Below are 22866 nucleotides of genomic sequence, written 5' to 3'. Positions count from 1 at the left end.
CCCCACCAAAAGCAGATACACTTGTCATTTCCTACACGGAACAAGAAGAAACATCGTCTTAATCTACTAAACAAATAAGAAGAAACATCATCAACAAGGCCAAATAAATTTAAATTACGAAATTAAAATAAATAAAATAAAAAATTTATATTTATATATGCAATTTGGTTGTTAGCTGGGTCCAATCAAAGTCATCATTCTCAGCGGTACCGAATGCCCAACATCACACGCAAGCAAGCTCATTACACATTAGCGCGTACCTGACTACGATGCACGAAACCGTACGGTAACATCCTCGACGGTGGTTGCGGCGACGACACGCGCTTCAACCCTTTGACGGGTGAAACATTGAAACCTATGTATATGTATCTCAAACTTCATCGTTCCATCCGCGTATTCTGTTCTAATTGCTTTTATTGATAGATAAACTCGCAAAACGTCACGTCGTTTTATTTTTTATTTTTTTTTCCCAAATGGGACAGTCACCGTCTTCCGCTGTATCGTCGCCGGACCGAAATCGCCGGGAGATTTTCTTAAACACCAACCGATTCGGTTACGGCGATGCTGATATTTCCGATGACTCCATCACTGGCCGCGACTACACTTCAGATATCCCTGACGAGTGCTTGGCCGGAATCTTTCAGTTTCTGGGCTCCACCGATCGGAAAAGCTGCTCCGTCGTATGCAGGCGGTGGCTGAGAGTCGACGGCGAGAGCCGCCACCGGCTTTCCCTGAATGCTCAGGCGGAGGTTCTGGACTTCGTTCCTTCGCTGTTCGCTCGGTTCGACTCGGTCACGAAACTCGCCCTGCGATGTGACCGTAGGTCAACCAGCATAAACGACGACGCTTTGATTCTGATCTCGCTCCGTTGCAAGAGCCTCGTGAGGCTCAAGCTTCGAGGGTGCAGGGAGGTCACGGAGATCGGAATGGCGGGTCTTGGGAAGAATTGCAAGAATCTGAAGAAGCTTTCATGTGGGTCGTGCACGTTCGGAGCCAAGGGTGTTTACGCCGCCATCGATCACTGCACGGTTCTCGAAGAACTCTCTGTGAAGAGGCTTCGAGGGGTTGAAGATGGCGTCACTGAATTAATGGGTCCTGCCGTGGCTTCTTCTTCTTCTTCATCATTGAAATCTATTTGCCTTAAGGAGCTTGTTAATGGCCAAAGCTTTGCGCCACTCATAATTGGTTCGAAAAAGCTTCGAACTTTGAAGCTGATTCGATGTTTGGGCGATTGGGATATGACTCTTGAGATGGTTGGAAAGTTGAACTCTGGGTTGGTTGAAATTCATCTAGAGAAGGTTCAGGTTAGTGATATGGGTCTCGCAGGGATATCCAAGTGTTTGAGTTTGGAGACTTTGCACCTTGTGAAAACTCCAGAGTGTTCAGATTTGGGGGTTTCTGATGTTGCTGAACGCTGCAAGATGTTGAAAAAGCTTCACATTGATGGATGGAGGACTAACAGGATTGGTGATGATGGTTTGGTTTCTATTGCTAAACAGTGTCCTAATTTGCAAGAGCTTGTGTTGATTGCTATGTATCCTACTTCTTTGAGCTTAGCAGCAATTGCTTCCTCTTGCCAAAGTTTGGAAAGATTCGCTCTTTGTGGGATTACCACAGTTGGTGATGCAGAGATTGAGTGCATTGCTGCCAAATGTGTGGCACTCAAGAAGCTATGCATTAAGGGTTGCCCTGTATCTAATGTTGGGATTGCAGCTTTTGCTTCGGGTTGTCCCAATTTGGTTAAACTTAAGGTAAGAAAGTGCAGAAATGTTACTGGTGAAGTTGTGGAGTGGTTGCGTGAAAGGAGGAGTTCTTTGGCGTTTAATTTTGATCGCAGTGAAGTTGAAGCATTGGACAGCAGTGGTAGTGAGGGTGGAGCTCAGGAAAGTACGATAGCGTTTCCTCTAATAGACACTACCCAAGTAACCCTGGTTGATGATATTGATGCTCCTTCAAGTAGTAATAACAACAACAACAACAACAACCGATTCTCAATGTTGAGGACAAAGTTTGGATTTTTGGCTGGTAGGAGTTTTGTGCCCTGTGCATTAAGAAGGTGGGCAAACATTGATAATATCTCCACTGGCAACTTTTCATGATCTTTTGTAAGAATGGTATTGGATTCTTGCCATTTTCAATACATGTCTTGTGTTTAGTTGCATGTTCCCTCAAGTGTTGCTCAGTGAATTTTGTTTTACTGAGGGGATCGCTAATAGCAGTTGTTATTATGTTATCTACCTGTAGCCAATTACCTTCATTGACTGGTCCTATTCAATTTTGTTTTAATGGTTGATACCACTTTTTGGTTTTCTGTTTTGCGTGGAAGTTCCATAGTGGAGTGTTCAGAAGGAGTGGGGAACCATTTTCTTTGTCAACAGCATGTTCTTATAAATTTCGGCCTCGGCCTTATGAGACTTTTCTATTTCCTGTCCTTGTCACTGGTTTCTGTGTTATATTAATGTGAATATACTTAACAAATTTTAGCGGGTATGTATCCAATGTGATCGAGGGAACTCCTTTTTACTGAACTAATATCTAAATACCTTCATGGACTTCTTATGGATCAGAATCAAACCACAGTCTTTGTGGAAACTAATAAAAATCTTGCTAGTCAATAACGGATTTAATTGGCAACGAAATATTGGAGTCTTTAACTTCCAATGCAGAATCAAGAGGTCAGAGTTGCCTTTTTTTAACCGATAGGTAGCTGGAACCATAATGGCATAATCATAAATTAGAATTGTTAAACGTAAGTAAAACAACAAGTGTGTAAGAATTTTTAGACTTACTAGTTAACTGGCACTCCCCTCATTTTATTTATCACTACATATATTGCTAAAGAAAAGTTAATTTAATAATTATTAATACTTCTCATTAATTTCATCTTCCATGAAATTGTTAACACTTAAAGCCCATAAAGAGAAATGATTTAGAAAGGTTACATGAAAGAGGCTTGTGAACCTAACGGGTGTGTCTCAATTGGCAACATAGACCGAATAGAGTGAGGAGAAAATCTGGATTTAATTCCCAATATATACATCTTTTTTTTTTTTTTTTTTTTGGGGGGGGGGGGGGGGGGGGGGGGGGGGGGGGGGGGGGGGGGGGGGGATGAACTTTATGTGTGATTATGCCCCTACTTGGGATTTGTTCTATAGCCGGTTCAAAGAATTGAAACTTGTGAGAATACTAGGATGCCGACTCATCTCAAAAAAATAATTAAAGTTAGTATATATATATATATATATATATATATATATATATATATATATATATATATATATATATATATATATAAGGTAGGATCCTTTGACACCGGTTGTCAAATTTGAAGTTTGTCACCTCATCTGAGAGCCGTTAGATCAAAAAAGATCAACGACTCTGATTTGTAAGCATGTGACACCATTGATCTTTTTTTATCTAACAGCTCTCAGATGAGGTGTCAAATTTTAAATTTGACACTAGTGTCAAAGGATCCTACCTCTCTCTATATATATATATATATATATATATATGACAAAATAATTTCTGCAGCCGCTGCACCTACAACTAGCCAGGATCCGCATGCGAATCCTAGGATACGGCACCTTTTTTTTTTTTTTTAACGCCGTTGGACCCACTTTTCTGTGTCAGCCGTAGAGAATGTTATCCACGGCTGCTGCAGAAATAATAAGCCCTATATATATATATATAAAGAAACGGGCTTATGAAATATTTCACATTAAACTTATTTTTTTTCCTCATCTTTTTTTTTCTATCTTCTGTCCACTGTCTCAGTATGAAAGTTGCACTGTGTTATGCAACATCAGATGTATATAACCCTTACTCAAAATACCCACCCCGCAACTTTCATTTTTGACCTTTACACATTGTAAGCACCTGAGGTTATTCTCGCACTACAAGACATTAAGCTACATTTAAAAAGTGTTGTTATTTGTATAAGCAACATTTTGTCAAAGGGTTTTATACTTATAATGTTGTAGGAAAAAAAGTGTGTCCTACAACAGGTACGACGACGTCGTTTTACCCTTTCATTGAAATCCTTTTATTTTTTTCCTTTCTTCTTCCCGCTAGAAGACTAACTCAGTTCACCACCATTTCTCTCTACCATGGTCGCTCTCCACCACCACCGTGCAACACCACCACCGCGCCCTGTCACCTGCTGATCAGCACCGCCACCGACGCCCAGACGGAGTTAAAGACAAGGTTATGTGTCATTCTTCAACTCCACAACCAGAAAAAAAAAATCTTGCAAAATCCAAATGTAAGTTCGTTAGTACTGAATCTCATTTTTTCTGTTGGATGTCTTGCATTAAATTAGTTGAGGTTGAAATAAATTTTCTATTCACCACATAAGGGTTATAGTAGGGAAAGCAGGTTAGGAAGCAAACAGAACGGGTAGGGGTCTAACTTTGAAATAAACTCAATCCCCCTGCTGAACCATGGATGGTTTCCGATGAATAGAGTAGTAAATGTAAGGAACTAAACAAACTTTTATTACTATTGTCAACACTAAACCTCCAGGACGTCCTTTGCTGGAATAAAATTAGTGTTAATAATAATTTAGACACAGTAGCAATATGGACATGGGACAACATTTTGTGAGTAACTGAAATGATTTTTTATTTATTTTCAAGGGATGAACTAAATACCACTGCTAGAGAAGACCACTATTGTTGGGCATTGGAGCATTAGCAGCAAATTTACAACCCCCGAACTTGCTCTTTAATTTGGTTGATGGAGCTAAATACCACTGCTAGAGAAGACCACTATTGTTGAAGGTGAATTTCATTCCTGGTGGTTTTTAATTTTTAATTTTGTTATTGACCTTCACTAAAAGGTTATTTGTTCATATGTAAAACCGAGGAACAATAATACAAAAGTATAAAATTTACGATTTTTCATGCATCAAAATTCAAGGTAACTCTTAATCTATAATATTTTGCAGATTTTAAATTTTTCTTCATGATGGATCACTCTCAAATTGTAACTATTGAGGATATTGATATGAGTGGAAGTTTAGTATGTGCAGATGATATTGTTGATTTGGAAAAAGACACGGATGAATTTGGAGAAGATGATCTTAGTGAAATCATTGCAAACAAAGATGGTGAATGCAGGGAAGGTAATGCACACGAAATTGTGGAAGATGTTGATACTGAATTAAGCAAGACCCCAATTTTAACTAGAGTTTTTGAGACATCAGAAGATGCTTATGCTTATGCAAAAGGCAAGGGATTTGGAATACGCAAGCAATACCATAATAAGAGTACAATTACAAAACAAATATATAGGTGGAATTATGTTTGCTCGAAGCAAGGTGTCAAGAGACTACATGATAAAAGTGCTGATGTTGATAATGTCAAAAGGCAAAGGGATACAAGGACTAATTGTTTGGCAATGTTACAAGTAAAGTTGGTGGATGGCCTATGGAAAGTGGAGAAATTCAATGATATACACAATCATCCATTGATTAACATTCCAACAAAGGTGAAGAAGTTTCTTTCTCAGAATGAATTGAGACACTCGAATTTGACAAAATCTGTTGTTTCTAAGCTATATCAAGAGGGTTTAACATCTTCGAAAATCTCAAAGGTTGTGAGCGCTATGAACAAAGAGGTTAATCTTACTCCCGTTCAAATCAATAGTATTATATCTAGCCAGCGAAAGAATAATGTGGGGCGAGAATGTCAGGGCATCATCAAACACTTTCAAAAGAAGTCCATGGTTGATGGAGCTTTTTATTTTGATATGGATTTGGCAGAAGATGGAACATTAAGAAGCGTATTCTGGGCAGATGGTAGGTCAAGAACTGCATATGCTCATTTTGGTGAAGTCCTTGTCTTTGATGTGACTTACAAAACAAACAAGTTCAGGTTTCCTTTTGCTCCTTTTGTGGGGGTTAATCACCATGGGCAAACAATTTTATTTGCTGCCGCTTTGTTAGAAGATGAAACGGAGGCAACATTTACGTGGTTGTTTGAACAATTTCGGACATGTATGTTTGACAAGTCTCATGTTGCTATTATCACTGATCAAGATAAAGCTATGGGAAAAGCAATAGCTAAGATATTTCCAGGAGCACGACATCGTTTTTGTGCTTGGCATATAAAGAAACATGTTATGGAGCATAGTCAAGCACTGTGCGCACAATTTAAGGATAGTTTTGATGTTGACTTCCGTGCATGGTATAAAAGTTGAAACATTGATGAGTTTGAAGGCAAATGGGAAGTATTGAGAACTAAATTTGATATTAAAACAGGTAGTTGGTTGGCTAACATGTATGCTTCACGTCATCATTGGGCAAAAGCATACTTGAAAGATATATTTTTTGCCGGAATGACCACAAGTGGCCGAAGTGAGAGCATTAATGCATTTTTTGATGGATATGTCAACTCTAACACAATGTTAAATGATTTTGTTATCCAGTATGACAAAGCAATCAAATCTAGGAGGGATGCAAAGGAAGATGAAGATTTCAAAACTAGAAATACTAAAGCAGTTTTGGAGACTAATCATCCTATTGAAGCAATAGCTGGAGAACAGTACACAAGAAAATTATTTGAAATTTTCAAGAAGGAGTGGAAGGCGGCCATACCTGATTATTTTCATGAAAAGATTGCAACAGAGAAAAACCTTATCACGTACCGGGTGGGGTCTCCTGAAGTTGAAAAAGAATGGTTAGCAGTTGTCAAGTACCATTTGACAGAATGCTTCACAGCTCAATGTTCGTGTGCAAAGTTTGAGACTATGGGAATTTTGTGTAAACATATTCTATACATTATGAAGAAGAAACAAATAATGACCCTTCCCGAAAAATATATCTTGTCTAGATGGACTATGAATGCAAGCTATAAGGCTGAAAATCTTGTATCCATTCATGATGAAACAAATCCTAATGAAATTAATGCATTGTATTTGTGGTCAATTCATTCGAAGTGCACTATGGCTATTTCTGAAGCAAGAGATTCTATTTTTGAGATTAAAATGTTTGATGCTATGGTTGCTGAATTTCTGCAACGACAGTTGGAAAGAAAAAGAAAAAGAGGTGAAGATGAACTAATTACCCAAATGATTCCACAAGCTTCACTCATTAATGATGTGCGTGATCCCACTCAACCAATCAAAACCAAAGGGCATCCAAAGGTTGCTTCACGAATAAAATCAAGCATGGAGTTGTCGACTAAACAACAAAAAAACTTGTAGTTATTGTCAAGGGAAGGGTCATAACAAAACAAGTTGTCAGATGCTAAAGGTACTTGTTTTTAAATTTTCTATTTGTGTTTGTGATTTTCTCTATAAACTTGATGAAAAATTTGTGAAGTTTCATTTGTAGATGGAAGTTTGAAGAGAGAAGCAAAAAGAATAGTAGCGATTGCACATATTTTCATGGTTTTATTTTGGTAAGAGCGTATTTTTGATGACTTCATTTTGGTAAGAGCATATTTTTGATGACTTCAACATAATACTTGCTTATCCCTTATATTTTTAACTTGAACATTTCAATGTATGTTTGTACTTAAATACTTACTACTTTTTTACTTATTTTTCAGGAAATATTTTGGGGCACTGCTGCTTTCATTTGTATATGGACAAGTTAATTCAAGAATTTCACAATCTTTTTGTAGGGCATTATTGATTGGCGAAGTAAATACCAGAAGCACTGTGGGTTTCAAATGTATATGGATAAGTTTTTTATGTATATCAATCACTGTGATCAAGTGTAAAGTGATATTAGTTTTTTGTGACTTAGAATAGATTTGATAATCAAATGTAAAGTCAACTGCTGATTTTTGTTTTGTACAAAAGAACTTCAATGCATATAGCAAGTGTAATATACCAAAGTTAGAAATGAATGGAGTTGCTCAAATTATAATTGCTCAAACTGAAATTGTTATCAATTATGCCCAAAATGAGCAATAGTGTAATACAATTACAAAAGTCATTATACATATCTAGCCCAAAAAAGGAATTAAATTATTACAAGTTTCTAAATCATCTATGAAAACTTTGCTTGATGATCCAGATTTGGCAATCCTTATCCACTGCTCTTTAGTCAAGTAAAACCATGCTGCAATTCTTCTCATGATCAAGCCATACATTAGAAATCAGTTGCTGCAATTCTTCTCATGATCAAGCCATACACTAGAAATCAGCAGGATGTGTGTTTGTATATTCTCAACTGCAGTATGTGTGTTCTGCAATTCTTCTGTCAATTGCACCACAACAATTAGAAAGGCCCTGTATATTCTCAATTGCAGTGTTTGTCTACTTCTTTGTAGATTTGCTCGACAGAGACTGGGTATATGTAGTTCTCTGGGTGTCAAAATGGAGGGCACAAAAAGCAGTATGAGAATAGCAGTAATGTTAATAGGTACTTGTTTTAATTAGATATGTGTCATCCAGATATGTGTGAAAAAAAGTATGGCAAGAAGAAAAAAGAAAAGAGACATCATAAACTTAAGAAACAGGGCTGAAGTTCACAGGTTAATAATTTTTTTTAAATTTTAACTCAATTTTCCATTCAAGTGCTATATGTGAAAACTTAAAAGATAATTTATTGTTTCTCCAATCCTCCAATCCAAGTCTTAAAAAGTTTTAACTCTTGGCAAGTCAACTTTCTCAATTGTAAGGAACAAAAAACGTAAATCAACCCATTCTATTTCTGTTAAACTTCTCGTCAACTACCAAAGGAATTTCGTAACAAGACACAAAATAGTTTCTGTTTCATATCCTTTTCTTATTTCTTTTCCTTCTTTTTTTTCCTGCAACATTATAGATATAACCATATAACAACAATAGTAATACAATATCATCGATAAATGCTTTACAAATTACAGGTATCTTAGGACATCCATTCCAACAAGGCTTGGCAGGGAGCCCGACAGTTTATTATTGGACAAGTACCTGAAATGCATAAAATTTAAACCAACAAAGTTCACTTTTCTAGAAACTGTATACATATAAAAAAAATTAAATGTTGTTTGGCATGTCCTTTATGTATGCTTACAGCTCTTGAATATTTGTAAGATTGTTGATGTTTGAAGGCACAGATCCACTTAATGAATAGTATATTAATGCCAAAAGCAAAAATCATTCAAAAGAAATATATATTCATGAATTTGTTTGAGGATTAATCTAGACACTCACAGCACCTCCACACTCTGTAGGGATCTAATTGTAGACGAAATGTTGCCAGTGAGTTGATTGCTTTCCAAAAGCCTGCCCAAATTCTTTTTCAGTTTGACAGGTATATATTTTAACTTGGAAGGCTGAAACAATGAAGATACTCTTATTTAAAAGATAATATATATATAGGTTACAAAATAAAGCTAATAATTCAGCAATGTGTTTGTGCATCATTGAGAAAGGGACCCAAATGATAAGTAAGAAAGACCCAGCAGAAAAACAAAGAAAAAATAAGTGATTCTACAGAAAAAAACATGCTAACTCGTGAGCTTGTTAGATACTTAAATGGATTCTGGTACATACTCAACCAACCATGTTTGGAAAAAAAATTGGAAAGTCAATAGTTTCTCAAGAGAGCTAACATACAAATGCTTCACATGGTGTAACTTATCAAGACCTGAGATGCTGCCATTAGATATTGGCCCTTAAAGCTGGTTGTTAGCTAAATCTAACCATTAGAGTTATGACAGATTTCCAATAGAACGTGGAATTTGTCCACTAAAGCTATTGGAATTTATAGATATGCAATTTAAAGTAAATGATTCAGACTATGATGTAAGAAAAATCATTAAATTACAAAAACTAAAGACATGTTAGATATATGGCAGAATCCTCTTGTAGAAATTTTGAATAAACATGAAACCATCATTCAGAGAATTTTCAGTTATAACAACTAAAAAACCTTTTCAGATATTTGCACTAGATAAAAAAGTTAAAAATCCTTATAAGAAGAGAAGCTCCTGCATGTATTCAATTTTGACTAGAATCAGACCATTGAAGCTACAACCAACAAGAATTCTGAAAGCAAATAAGAAAGCATTTTCTGCTAGTGTTGTAAATTTGCTGCATTTGTGAATTTACAACCCTAGTTTATTTTTTCTGGTTGTGGAGATGAAGAATGACAAATAACCTTGTCTTTAACTACATTTGGGCGTCGTGGCGGTGCTGCACACGGCGATACGGCGGTGACAGGGCACAGTGGTGGTGGAGCGCGACCATAGCAGGGTGAAACAGTGGTGAACTTGGTTACTCTTCTAGCAGGAAGAAGAAAGGAAAAAAACAAAAGGATTTCAATGAAAGGGTAAAACGACGTCGTAGTACTTGTTGTAGGACACACTTTTTTTTCCTACAACATTATAAGTATAAAACCCTTTGTCAAATGATGTATAAAGTTCATGTTACTAAAAAGTTTTGATAACACTTTATCATATCCCTATTAATATTTTAAAAATACTGCTAATTATCTACTAAAAAATATTGCCAATTTACATTTTTTTGTAACATTTTAAAAAATTGCTAATTTACCTTTTTTATGACTTTTTAAAAATATTATTATTTGTTTTTTTTGGCAACATCTAAAAAATGTAGTTATTGTTATAAAAAATATATAGTTATTTACTTTTTTGTAACATTTTTTTTAAAACTATTATTTAATCATATGTCATTTTGTTATCAAAGATTTTGTTATAAATTTGTAAAAAGTGAGACTAAAAATAGGTTATCTATGTACAAATTTAAATTAATTTATAAATTTAATTAAAATATTCTTAAAGGGGAGATTTTTTTTTAAAGTGACTTTTTCTTATAATGTAAACAAATCAAATATGCTACTAGTACTATCTAGTAGTTATATGTTTAAGATTTCGAAGGACAAGTAGCTATCTATGGACTACGATCTACCTTTTTTATCTAAAAAAAATAATTTTTTTGAAATACTATCACTACACATAAATACAATAATAAAAAAAAATTCATTATAAATCAATGTTAAGCAATTTATTATTTAAATTTTTTTGTATGATCTCTAAAAGTCATCTGAGTCACAATTAATTTGGAGCAAAGCCAAATAAACCACTAACTGTCAAATTCTCAAATACCTGATTAAAATTAAGGGTTTTCTTTTTATATATATAAATAACTTATTTACATTGAGTATAAAATGATGTCGTTTTGAGACGAAATATCAAGGTATTTTTGTAATTATAATTTATTTTAAGATTATAATAATCTTTTTCATTATAATTTTTTAATTTTTTAACAAAAAACGACGTCGTTTTAGAAATAAATATAGATAATTTATCTATAATCCCTTTAGAAACATTAAAGCCTAAAATTAATTATTAATACAATAGTAATTGGGAAAAGGAAAAAGAAAAAGAAAAAGGGAGAAAGAAACCTCAGCAAACAAACAAACAAACAGTACTTGAAAACCCTAGAAGCTGTTCCACAAGGGTTTTGCAAGCAGTTTCGTTCCTTCTCAGAGCAACCCATTATGGACGAGAAGATAGACACTGCAGACAAAAAGGTAAGTTCCTTCGCCCGCTATGATTTAAAGAAAAAGAGAGAGATAGATTATGATACTTATAGGTGCATACAGCTTCTGGTTTAGATGGGTGAAACCTCGTACATATGTTTGTTAGTTTTTTTTTGTTTTCCAATGATAACTGGTGCTTCCGTGTGGGTAGGTGCTGGTTGATATTGTAAAATTGTCACAGAAAAGAGGCTTGAAGGGTAAACAGGGAGACTGGAAAGAATTCTTGAACAGTTATGATAAAAAGTTTGGGGCAGGTTTGAGTGATCCAGCAAAGAGGTCCCATGAGATTTTGGCTGCATTTCTAAAGACATTCTCGAAGGAAGATGATTTGAAGGTAAACAACTTTTCAATGCCCTCTAATTATTTATGTCCTTATTTTTACCCCTTCTTCTGGTAAGAGGGGCAGTTAATAGCTTACTTGATATGAGTTTAATCCATTTCACCCTGAGCTCAGTTTTTTGCTAATATCATGCGGCATCATTCAAATCAAGACACACTCGAGCAACTGAAAGATAAATCTCATGATTCCCCTGAGCAGGTATGTTTTCATAATGATCATTCAGCTAGAAATCAGGCTAGATTTCACAGTTAAACCTTCTTTTGCTAGATTGTACTACTACTGAAGTACTAATAATTAATAATGCTATTGTACTTGACATGCTAGATTGATTTAAAGCAATTGAGTAATGACTCAAATATTGAATAGCATTTTGTTTTCACTTCACAAGTTTTCGATGGGGTACTTAATTTCCTCCCCCCCAAAAGTCATACTCATTGCATGTGTTTTTGGCTTTCTGCCAACCTTTTACTATTGTTTCCTTAAGTGATTCAACATTTGTATCAAATTTCATATGGGCAGTCACTGTTTTAATTACTATTTACATATTCCTTATGCATTATTTTTAAAATTATTAGTTACATAGTTATAATTTTATGATTGTTGCTTTTGTGATTTATATTATCACCTAAATCATCAAGCCATTTTGAAGTTGGCTCATGAATGGAATATGTCTTGTTGCTGTAATCAAATCTGAATGTAGAACCTAAAATTCAAGATGCTGCAAATGATAATGGCATAATGCATAATCTCTGAGAATCAGCAAAGACATCTTCTGATATTGATTTATGCTGTCAATTATTCTTTATTCTTTTTACTGTGTTTTGTAATTGATGATGGAATTTACATGATTTTCAAATCAGTTAGTAAAATTCTTAATTAATGGTGTTAATTTCAATTATGCCTTCTACATTTATTGATGATTCTACTATGATTTGTCACCTTCTGATGTTGGCAGCGCAGAGGCTAGTCCAAGTTACTCTCCAGCACCCATTATATCCATTGGATTATTCTTCATCAATTGATGAGGTTTGTTGTGACCATCTGTACGACTTTCTGGTCAACCTATGTGCATTCAAAATACTAATTAGCTGTTGTTGAATGTGTGCTCTGCCTAAACACGAACTGTTCTGCATGTGAAATCATACATAAATATTTGTATTGGTCTTTCTATCCTGGTTTTGCTGATGATGCCATCAAAGAAGTTCCTTGAGAAATTTAGGGTAAAACATTTTTTCCATAATTTAACAAAATGCTTCAGATCATAACTCAATGAAGAAAGTTGACCTTAAAAAAATCATGGTCTTATTTCTTTAATATTTGCATTCTGGATTGCCATATTTGATTGTTGAAATATGAAGCTCATGGCAATGATTGATATTTTACTGCTCATTTTCATTGCTTGAAAATTGGAAAAAAAAAATTGTTTCAAAGGGTTGAAACTTTTTGTTCACATGGATGCATTAACTTGTCAATATTTGATTGATTTAAATACGCTTTTGCTAACGTTTTGAATGAATAGTTGCATATGGATAACAAGAAGCCTGAAGAAATGTGCAATAAAATGTCTGAAACTCTTTAATATGCACCTTTTAGATGGAAATGCATATATTCAAGCCCCTTACATTAATTTGAGATACCTGATAAATTTCCCAGAAATATTTTTTGGTGCTCTTTCTAAGTTTATTGTGTGTGACTGTGTAGGACATGAACTGAATTTTATCTTTGATATATAATATATTACTGGGATTGACCTTGATTTCAAACTATATCATATTTGAAATTAAGATTTTTAATATCCTTAAGCCTTTTTACCAATTGATTTGCTTCAGTTTATAAACATATGTGTTCTGTGAGTTCTTAGTAATACAGGGCAATTACTTATCTTTATATATGTTGCTTTTTTGGTGTGGAAATGAAGGGGTGGGTAATTATAAACCTTAAAAAGAAACCCAAGGTGATGAAGTGTACTGCAATGGTTGCTGTTGATTGTGAAATGGTTCTCTGTGAAGATGGAACTGAAGCATTAGTCAAAGTCTGTGTGGTAGACCACAATTTAGAGGTAATTTATGCATGTTCTTCCTTTTACTTGGTGCCTTCCCCTCCGGGAAAAAAAATGTTGAGGCTCCGCATAATTGTATTAAAATGATTTCTCCTTTTTAGGCTGTAGATTATTGGTGTATCTGTAGTATAATACTTCAAGTTGTATAAAATATAGATGATTATTTCTTTCTCACTTTGTTTTCTGGTGTATGGTTGTTGGCTGCCAGCTCATCATTGAGTTTCTCCCTTGTATTCCATTGTATGGCTATTAGGCTGCCAGCTCATCATTTAGTGGTCATCAGCTATATATATATAGAGCTGATAACATTTCTCTTGTAATTGATTTCAAAACTCAATACAAATATGATTCTTTCTCAGATCTCTGTCTCTACTTTCTCTATCTCCTTGAGTTTCTCTTCAATGGTGGAAACCTAATATGGTATCAGAGCTCTTTCGAAGGGCCTGATCCATACATAGCTCACAACAATGTCTTCCGCTTCAAACTCCGAAGTAAGTGCTACTCTAGCAAGAAAATCTACTTCTAGATCTACTCCTATGGAACCTAAAAATCCTTCTGCACTGTTCAACTTCCAAGTTTCTGCGAAGTTAACAAAGTATAACTACCTCTTCTGGAACCAGATTGTTGAACCGATCATAACCTCACACCAATTGCAATGTTTTTTGGTGAACCCTAAGATTCCCTTGAAGTTCGACTCCGATGAAGATTGAGAGAGCAACACACTCAGTTCAGCCTACACTGAATGGTTAATGCAAGATCAGATGCTTCTGACTTGGCTGTGTCTACCGTTTCAGAACCAGTAGTGAACGACATTCTTCCTAGCAAGCACTCATTTGAAGCATGGGAGAATATTCACAAGTTATTTCATGGTGTAATGAAGGCACGAGCTAGGCAACTCAGATTTGAGTTAAAAACGATGAAGAAAAGATCTAAAACCGCGAAAGAGTACTTTGCGAGGATCAAAACGATTTGCGACTCACTCAAATCCATTGGAAATCCAGTTTCTGTTGAACAACACACAAAATCGATACTTGAAGGATTAACTTCTGACTATAACTCGTTCGTAATGATGATTCATGGTCAAGACAAGGCCTACTCAGTCGCAGATCTGGGAATATAACTCATGGCTTTCAAACAACTTCTAATCAAACAAAACGAGCATCAATACACCTTTCCAGCGACTCCAGCAACCACAGAAGATTGAATCTGATGAAGATGACTCTGTTTCTGAAACCAGAAAACAAGTTGAACAGAGGAACGTGATTTCAAGCGTTTCAGCTCTTCAAATGATCAAAACAGAGGAAGAACAACATTCATTGTCAGCTCTGCTACAAGTTTGGACATGACGTCAGATACTGCTGTCATAGGTTTGAAGAGAACTTCATCCACCACCACCACAAAACACATCATATCCACAATTTTTTGTTCAACAACAGTCTCAACCAGTGAGGTCCTATCAATATAACTGACCTCAAAGCCAACCACAAGCCTATGTTACTACTCAATCTACAGTTCCTTCCACGTCAAACTCAATTCCATTTGTTGAATGGCTTCCTGACTTTGGAGCATCAAACCATGTCACTGGAACACCACAGAACATGATGCAATCTCAGCATCTCAGTGGTACAGACCACATTTTCGTTGGAAATGGCCAAGGTTTGCCTATAACAGCTATTGTTTCTTCATATTTTATATCTTCGTTTCACTCTAACTCTTGTTTGCATCTTAAAAAATTACTCCTAGTTCCTGCCATCACCAAAAATCTTATCAGTGTCAGTAAGTTTGCTAAGGATAATTCTGTATATTTTGAATTCCATTATGATGTTTGTTTTGTGAAATGTCAGGATTCCCTTAAAATTCTCCTTCAAGGAGCAGTTGGTACTGATGGTTTATATCATTTCCCAGACTTCAAGCTTGTCAACATTCCTGATTCAGTTACAAGTCAAAATTATTCGAGTTAATCCCTGCCTGCTGTTACAAGCAATTCAGCCAATCTTGTTAGTTCTAGTGTCAATATTAATACTCAATGTCTTAGTACCTCTGTTGATACTGTCGATAGTGAATGTATTCCATCTAAATCCATGTATTCTTTGTGGCACTGTCGCTTAGGACACCCACATCTAGAGTCTCTTTAAGGCTGTACTCAAAAATTGTAATATACATATTAGCAATAAAATGGTTGATTTTTGTTCTGCTTGTTGTTGTGCAAAATCTCATAGACAACCTTCTATGTCATTTGGTACTGAATATAAGACACCATTTAACCTTGTTTACCGTGACCTGTGGGGTCCTTCACCCTTTAAATCAACACTTAGCAATTCTTACTATATTTCATTTGTTGATGCTCACACTCATTACACATGGCTCTACCCCATAAAAGAAAAATCAGATGCCATTAATATCTTAAAACAGTTTCATACCATGGTGACAAATCAATTCCAGCTACATTTGAAAGCACTCCAAACAGACTGGGGTGGAGAGTTTAGAATTTTCACTCAAAATCTTAACTCTCATGGCGTAGCCCGTCGAGTGACTTGTCCATACACACCCCATCAAAATGGTGTTATGGAAAGAAAGCATCGTCATGTTGTGGAAACTGGTCTTGCACTTCTAGCCCATTCTAAACTCCCAATGCAGTTTTGGGATTATGCATTCACCATAGCCACTTATTTAATAAACAGACTCCCTTCATCTACAATAAACTCTGAAATCCCTCACTTTAAACTCTGCAAACAGCAGCCTGACTACAAATTCCTCAGAACCTTTGGTTGTGCATGCTTTCCCTTTCTTAGATCATATAACAAACACAAACTTGAGTTTAGATCAAGAGAATGCATATTCTTGGGATATTCCTCCAATCACAGGGTTACCTTTGCTTAAGCCCAGAAAATAGAATCTTTATATCGAAAGATGTGTTGTTCAATGAGTATAGATTCCCTTATGAAGAATGGCTTGCCAGCAAGACTAGTTCCACTCCACAAATGTCTCCTTCTCCTTCATTGCCTTTGTCCATTCAGTCCATTCTGTCTACTACAATTCCTCACACTGCTATGTCACCCACAACAACATTACATACTGATATGACCACAGCTCCTCAAACTACTGACATTCCACATGTTTCCCATGCTCGTTTGCCTACATCTGTCAGTTCTCAAGTCAGATCTGTCTCTGCCAGTGGTGACCATCAATTTATTGACTCCTCAAAGTTTGTCAGCCCCTCTACATCTCAGTCTTCATCAACCTCTTGCAGTCCTACTCCTAGTCCAGAGTCATCTCACTCTGAATATGCACCCTCAAGTTCCTTAAGCTCACCCTCTCCTTCACATTCTGTTGCCACAAGATCAAAATCCTTAGCCAGAAATCTTGTTCTACTCACCCACTCTGAGCCCAACTCTGTTAAGCAGGCTTTGAACAATCCTCATTGGCTGAAAGCTATGGAGTAAGAATTTGCAGCCTTGCAGACAAATCACACTTGGTCCCTTGTCCCTTTACCTCATGGTAGGAAGGCTATTGGGTGTAAATGGGTGTTTAAAATAAAAGAAAACCCTGATGGCAGTGTAAATAAATACAAGGCTTGGTTGGTGGCTAAGGGATTCCATCAAAGACCAGGTTTTAATTATAATGAAACCTTCTCTCCAGTCATCAAACCAGTGACAGCTCGACCAAACTTAGCTGTTGCACTCACTTATGGTTGGCCTTTGAAGCAACTTGACATTAATAATACCTTTTTAAATGGAGATCTAGAAGAGGAAGTGTATATGGTACAACCCACTGGTTTTGAAACTGAGAACAAGTCCTTAGTATGTAAATTGCACAAGTCTCTCTATGGTCTAAAACAAGCTCCAAGAGCTTGGTTTGACAAACTAAAAGCATTTGTTCTGTCTCTTGGGTTACAAGCCAGCAGGTGTGACCCTTCTTTGTTCATCTATAAGGCTGGCAACATGGGAATTTTTATGCTAGTATATGTTGATGACATTATTCTTACAGGAAATAATGCTTCTTTCATTTACAAGTTTATTTCACAGCTCAATTCTTGCTTTGCCTTAAAAGATCTTGGAAACTTAGATTATTTTCTTGGAATTGAGGTTAAAAGACACTCATCTGGCTCCCTAGTTCTCAATCAGGCCAAGTATATCAAGGACCTTCTCTCTCTCGGGTCAACATGCTTGAGGCAAAGTCATTCTCTACCCCTATGGCATCCAGTTGTAAACTGTCCAAATATGGCTCCAATACTGTTGAAGATGCTCATTTATATCGATCAGTGGTGGGAGCCCTACAGTATGTGACCATAACCAGACCAGAAATCTCATTCTCTGTCAATGAAGTGTGTCAATTTATGAGCCAGCCTCTAGTGGAGTATTGGAAAGCTGTCAAACGCATCTTAAGATATCTTCAAGGCACCTCACACTTTGGCCTTCACTTCCAATCAGTCAAATCTGTCACTGTTTCATTTCCTCTCACAACATTTTGTGATGCTGACTGGGGTGGTGATCCTGATGACCGCAGATCCACCTCAGGAGCTTGCATCTTTCTTGGTCCTAATCTGATCTCTTGGTGGTCCAAAAAGCAGTCCCTTGTGGCCAGGTCCACTGCTGAAGCATGGCCTTTGTGCAGAAATATTGTGGATTAAATCTCTCTTTCAAGAGCTGCAGATGTCCCTGTCCATTCCTCAAATTCCGTGTGATAATCTCAGTGCAGTTGCCATTGCTCATAACCCCATCTTACATGCTCACTCCAAGCATCTTGAATTGGACTTACATTTCCTTCGTGAGAAAATTGTAGCAAAAGATATTCAGTGTTAAATATTCCTGCTCCTGCTCAGCTGGCTGATATCTTTATCAAACCGTTGCCTCAGTCTTCTTTCACCGATTTCAGAAACAAGCTCAGAGTGTTGAACATTGCACAACAACCTCAACCCTGCTGAGCTTGTGGGGGAGTATTAGTGTATCTGTAGTAGAATACTTCAAGTTGTATAAAATATAGATGATTATTTCTTTCTCTCTTTGTTTTCTGGTGTATGGTTGTTAGGCTGCCAGCTCATCATTGAGTTTCTCCCTTGTATTCCATTGTATGGCTATTAGGCTGCCAGCTCATCATTTAGTGGTCATCAGCTATATATATATAGAGCTGATAACATTTCTCTTGTAATTGATTTCAAAACTCAATACAAATATGATTCTTTCTCAGATCTCTCTCTCTCTCTACTTTCTCTATCTCCTTGAGTTTCTCTTCAATGGTGGAAACCTAATATAGATAAATAATTTTCATAACTTTTCAGGTCAAACTAAATGAACTTGTAAAACCCGACAAAGCAATTGCAGACTACAGAACAGAAATTACTGGTGTCTCTTCTCAAGATCTAGAGCCAGTGTCATGCTCCTTGGCCGATATACAGGTATTTTGTGGTTCACTTGATGGTTTTCCTGTATCATCCTCTGAAATGCATAATGAAGATATGTGTTGCCCTTTCATAGAAATCCATGAAGAAGTTGTTGTCAAATGGAACCATATTAGTGGGACACAGTTTACATAACGATCTACGTGGTAAGTGTCAAACATTTTTCTTTGTTTGGCTATGTTCTTGAACCTACTGTTAGTTTTAGAGTAAATGAAGGGGATCACTTTTGTTGAAATTATTTTTCTTGGTTCTATTTTATTTACTATTGCTTTCATTTGCAGTGCTGAAGCTTGATCATGTTAGAGTGGTTGACACTTCATATATCTTCCAATCCACAGATGGATCTATTCACAGGAGACCTTCTTTGAATAGTTTATGTCAGGCAAGTATCAAATTGTTACACCAAAAGATTTAGGTTTCGTATTGCTTGTCATCTAATATATTAAGGGCATGTTTGGTGCATAGTATAGGATAATGCCTGATAGTATAAGACCGGATAGTATAAGACCTGATTGTATAAGACCTGATTAAATTTTAATACTATCCAGCGTTTGGTATGATATTGTATAAGATAATATCTTTCAATATTTTTAAAATTAATATATTAAAAAAATTTATTTTTAATATATAAATATTGAAATGATATATTAGTTCTTGGGAATTGTACTTGTAAGCAATATTAATACATCAACCCCTTATCAGGCCTAATCCACCACTCCTAGGCCGGATTAAGTTATACATCATTTGATGTATAAAAGGGTCCTGCTGTATAAGCTTATACTATACGATGGTCACACCAAACAACTGAAAATGTCATAACGTATAGTATAAGCTTATACTATCAGGCCTTATACATCACACCAAACAGACCCTAAGCATTATTGAGACCAGATAGTCCCTCCTTTGGAGGAATTCCCTTAGACACACCTGTTATTTTGAATGTGAAGCCTCTTTCTTGTGCACTTGTGCTTGTCTATGTTTTGGAATTCAAGATATTGCACCACATGAACTCACATAAGCACATTATGGCCAAAAAAATGAGCAAATATTGGTCTTAGATTCATAGTTCTATCACCAATTGTTGACAGGCTGTGTTAGGCTATGAAGTTCGGGAAAATGGTGCTCCACATAATTGTCTAGATGATGCATGTGCAGCAATGAAACTTGCTCTTGCAAAGATCAAGCACGGTGTTGATACAGCTCTTCCGTTGGTTCAGGAGCATGTAAGCTGACACATACATATCTCCAATACTACATTGTTGTGCTCATGGTGGTTGGTACTGATAACTATTACTATTGCTGTTCTGTCATTTTAGGTTTCAGAAATTGAGATGGCGAAGCTTCTCCTTCACAGAATACCAACAACGGTGAACAGTAAAACTCTACATGAAGTTGTTCCTGGAGACTTCACATTAGAACTGAAGGTAGAGTATGACCAATAAGTATCTAAACATTTTGATGAAAAGGCTCATTAGTGATTATCAGAATTGCATGAATGTCTTTAATTTAACGACATTTAGGTTCATCATATGGTACTGTTGTTGGCATTCTGCCTCTGGATTATGTTCCTCATGTGAGTTTTGACGCATTGTAAAATTTGTTGCAGCCTTCCAGGAAAGGTCAAGGAGAAAAATATTCTGCCTTAGCTATCTTTAAGAACCCACAAGAGGCAAATGATGCCTATGAAAACGTCCAAGGCAGCCAATTAAAGGTACATATATAATATAACAATGTCCAATGATGCTAGTTGATATCATTAATTTTGCTGCTTGTGGTTATCTGAGGGAAAGAAATGCTCAACTGTGGTTTCCATTCTCTACTATAATACCTGAATCCATTTGTTCCAATAGAAATATTTTAAGGTTAGACATATATTTAATTCTCCTCCCAAGATCTGACGGATCAAATAACACATCCTTTAGTGCTTGTTCAATAAAATGAAGATAATTTTCTGGACAACTCTTGGTATATTGATATTGGAGTTGTATATCACTGAAGCATATTTGTTCATACTAGTGATATATATATTACTTTATGTTAGGATTCATATGGACGTCCACAGAAACTTGTCACATTTCAGCTAAGTACAGGCATGATGGCCACTCTATTTGTTCGGAAAATGGCAACAGATGAACCCCATGATCTGATTCCATGTAAGAGAGCTTCAGAATCGAATGAGGTTGTTGAAGTTTCCAAGAAAGCAAAGACGGATCCTAAAATTGAAGAGGATGCCCTGACAGGCTCCACTAAGTGTGACACTGACACCCACTTGAATGAGATCGAAGCACTGAATCAACGATTGAAGCAAAGTGATTTGGAGATTGAATCATTGAGAGAACAGTTGAGACAAAAGGATTTTGAAATCTCCATGCTGCATAAAATGGTATCCTCATTAAGAAAGCGAACAAACAAAACCTAGTAGCCATGGCATTGGAATGGTGTTGGATTGTTTGATCAATTAATTGAAGGACATGCTCCCCCTCTGGTGATTCTTATTAAGTTTTGGCAATTTCTTACAAAATGTATGGGAGAAACTTAGAGCATTGATGCATTGTGAACTGCTGAATTTGGGTTGCAAAACTGTTCTATTTTGCAAATTCAAATTTGGAACTAAAATCCATCCCCCCCCCCCACCGAGGGATTAGTGACATTAATCATTATTGCAATTTTGTGTTCGATGGGATTATGTATGTGGTACTATGTTATTGTTTGAAACATTTCTTTTAATATTTGATTAAGTTTATATTTGATTAACATATTATGGAATTGGGCTTGTTTGATAATGTAGCTTTTTGGGGTATGGCAGTTCTGGGATAAGTTTACTCGTGCATTTTAAAAGCTATGTTTTGACGAAAGACGTCCGGGATGCTTGCAGGTTTGATGTGATTGTTAAAATTTTAAGATATGATTTCTTTTTTAAACTTCTTGAGTTTTACTTTTATCCTTTTCTAGTTCAAATCTAAATTCGTTGAAGTTCATTTAATATATATATATATATATATATATATATATATATATATATATATATATGGCAAAATGATTTGTAATGTGACTGCATATAAGTATTGGTGCAGTCACCTAAAAATTAAAGGAAGGTCGCGTTCAAAATTAATTATAAAAAATGAAAATATTATATATATTTTTACTTTTATATGGATATGATTTTTTATATTTAATATTTATTTTTGTTTTTGTATGGTTATAATTTTTCATATTTAATATTTTTACATTATAAAATGACGTTTTATATATATTTTTTCTATTTTTAATGTCGGTTTAAAAAATGGCGCTCATTCTCAGAATTTTCATCATCTGCAAATTAAAAAAAATAAAAATCGAAGCATGTGCTGTCAAGTACAAATTCAGTAGAGGTATTTTATTTTTTATTTTTTTACAGCCATAATTTATATTTCTCCTTTTCCAACTATGCAAAACTCAAAATCTATGTGATTTTAGTTCGCTCAACAACTGATGGGTCGAAATTCCAACGGTATGTATGTCCATTGATCTACAAAATTATTTGAAAATAAATTTCCATTTTCCAGTATCACCAAAATTCACATGACATG

The 22866-nt window shown here is 35.7% G+C and overlaps 4 protein-coding genes across 4 annotated transcripts; all 4 read left to right on the top strand.

Annotated features, from left to right (window-relative positions):
* The first annotated feature begins 278 nt into the window (after positions 1–278).
* LOC133286585 (F-box protein SKIP2-like) lies at positions 279–2391 on the top strand. Its single transcript, XM_061484017.1, has one exon. It carries the CDS (start codon positions 474–476, stop codon positions 2097–2099), a length of 1626 nt encoding a protein of 541 aa, XP_061340001.1. The 5' UTR covers positions 279–473; the 3' UTR covers positions 2100–2391.
* Positions 2392–4965: 2574 nt separating this feature from the next.
* On the top strand, positions 4966–6198 carry LOC133286595 (protein FAR1-RELATED SEQUENCE 5-like). Its single transcript, XM_061484028.1, has one exon. It carries the CDS (start codon positions 4966–4968, stop codon positions 6196–6198), a length of 1233 nt encoding a protein of 410 aa, XP_061340012.1.
* A 78-nt stretch (positions 6199–6276) lies between these two features.
* On the top strand, positions 6277–7203 carry LOC133286594 (protein FAR1-RELATED SEQUENCE 5-like). Its single transcript, XM_061484027.1, has one exon. It carries the CDS (start codon positions 6277–6279, stop codon positions 7201–7203), a length of 927 nt encoding a protein of 308 aa, XP_061340011.1.
* A 4182-nt stretch (positions 7204–11385) lies between these two features.
* Positions 11386–21864, top strand: LOC133286567 (small RNA degrading nuclease 3-like). The gene is made up of 12 exons (XM_061483990.1): positions 11386–11491; positions 11652–11834; positions 11955–12038; positions 12801–12866; positions 13759–13899; positions 19178–19294; positions 19374–19443; positions 19579–19679; positions 20386–20520; positions 20614–20721; positions 20904–21008; positions 21339–21864. Exons 1-12 carry the CDS (start codon positions 11459–11461, stop codon positions 21714–21716), a joined length of 1521 nt encoding a protein of 506 aa, XP_061339974.1. The 5' UTR covers positions 11386–11458; the 3' UTR covers positions 21717–21864.
* Positions 21865–22866: the final 1002 nt, after the last annotated feature.

Source organism: Gastrolobium bilobum, unplaced genomic scaffold, assembly GCF_033153095.1.
Source record: "Gastrolobium bilobum isolate Gb01-03AN ecotype WA unplaced genomic scaffold, APGP_CSIRO_Gbil_v1 utg6309, whole genome shotgun sequence".
NCBI lineage: Eukaryota > Viridiplantae > Streptophyta > Magnoliopsida > Fabales > Fabaceae > Gastrolobium > Gastrolobium bilobum.
Note: the sequence above shows the minus strand (reverse complement) of the source record. Positions and strands in the feature narration are given on the sequence as shown.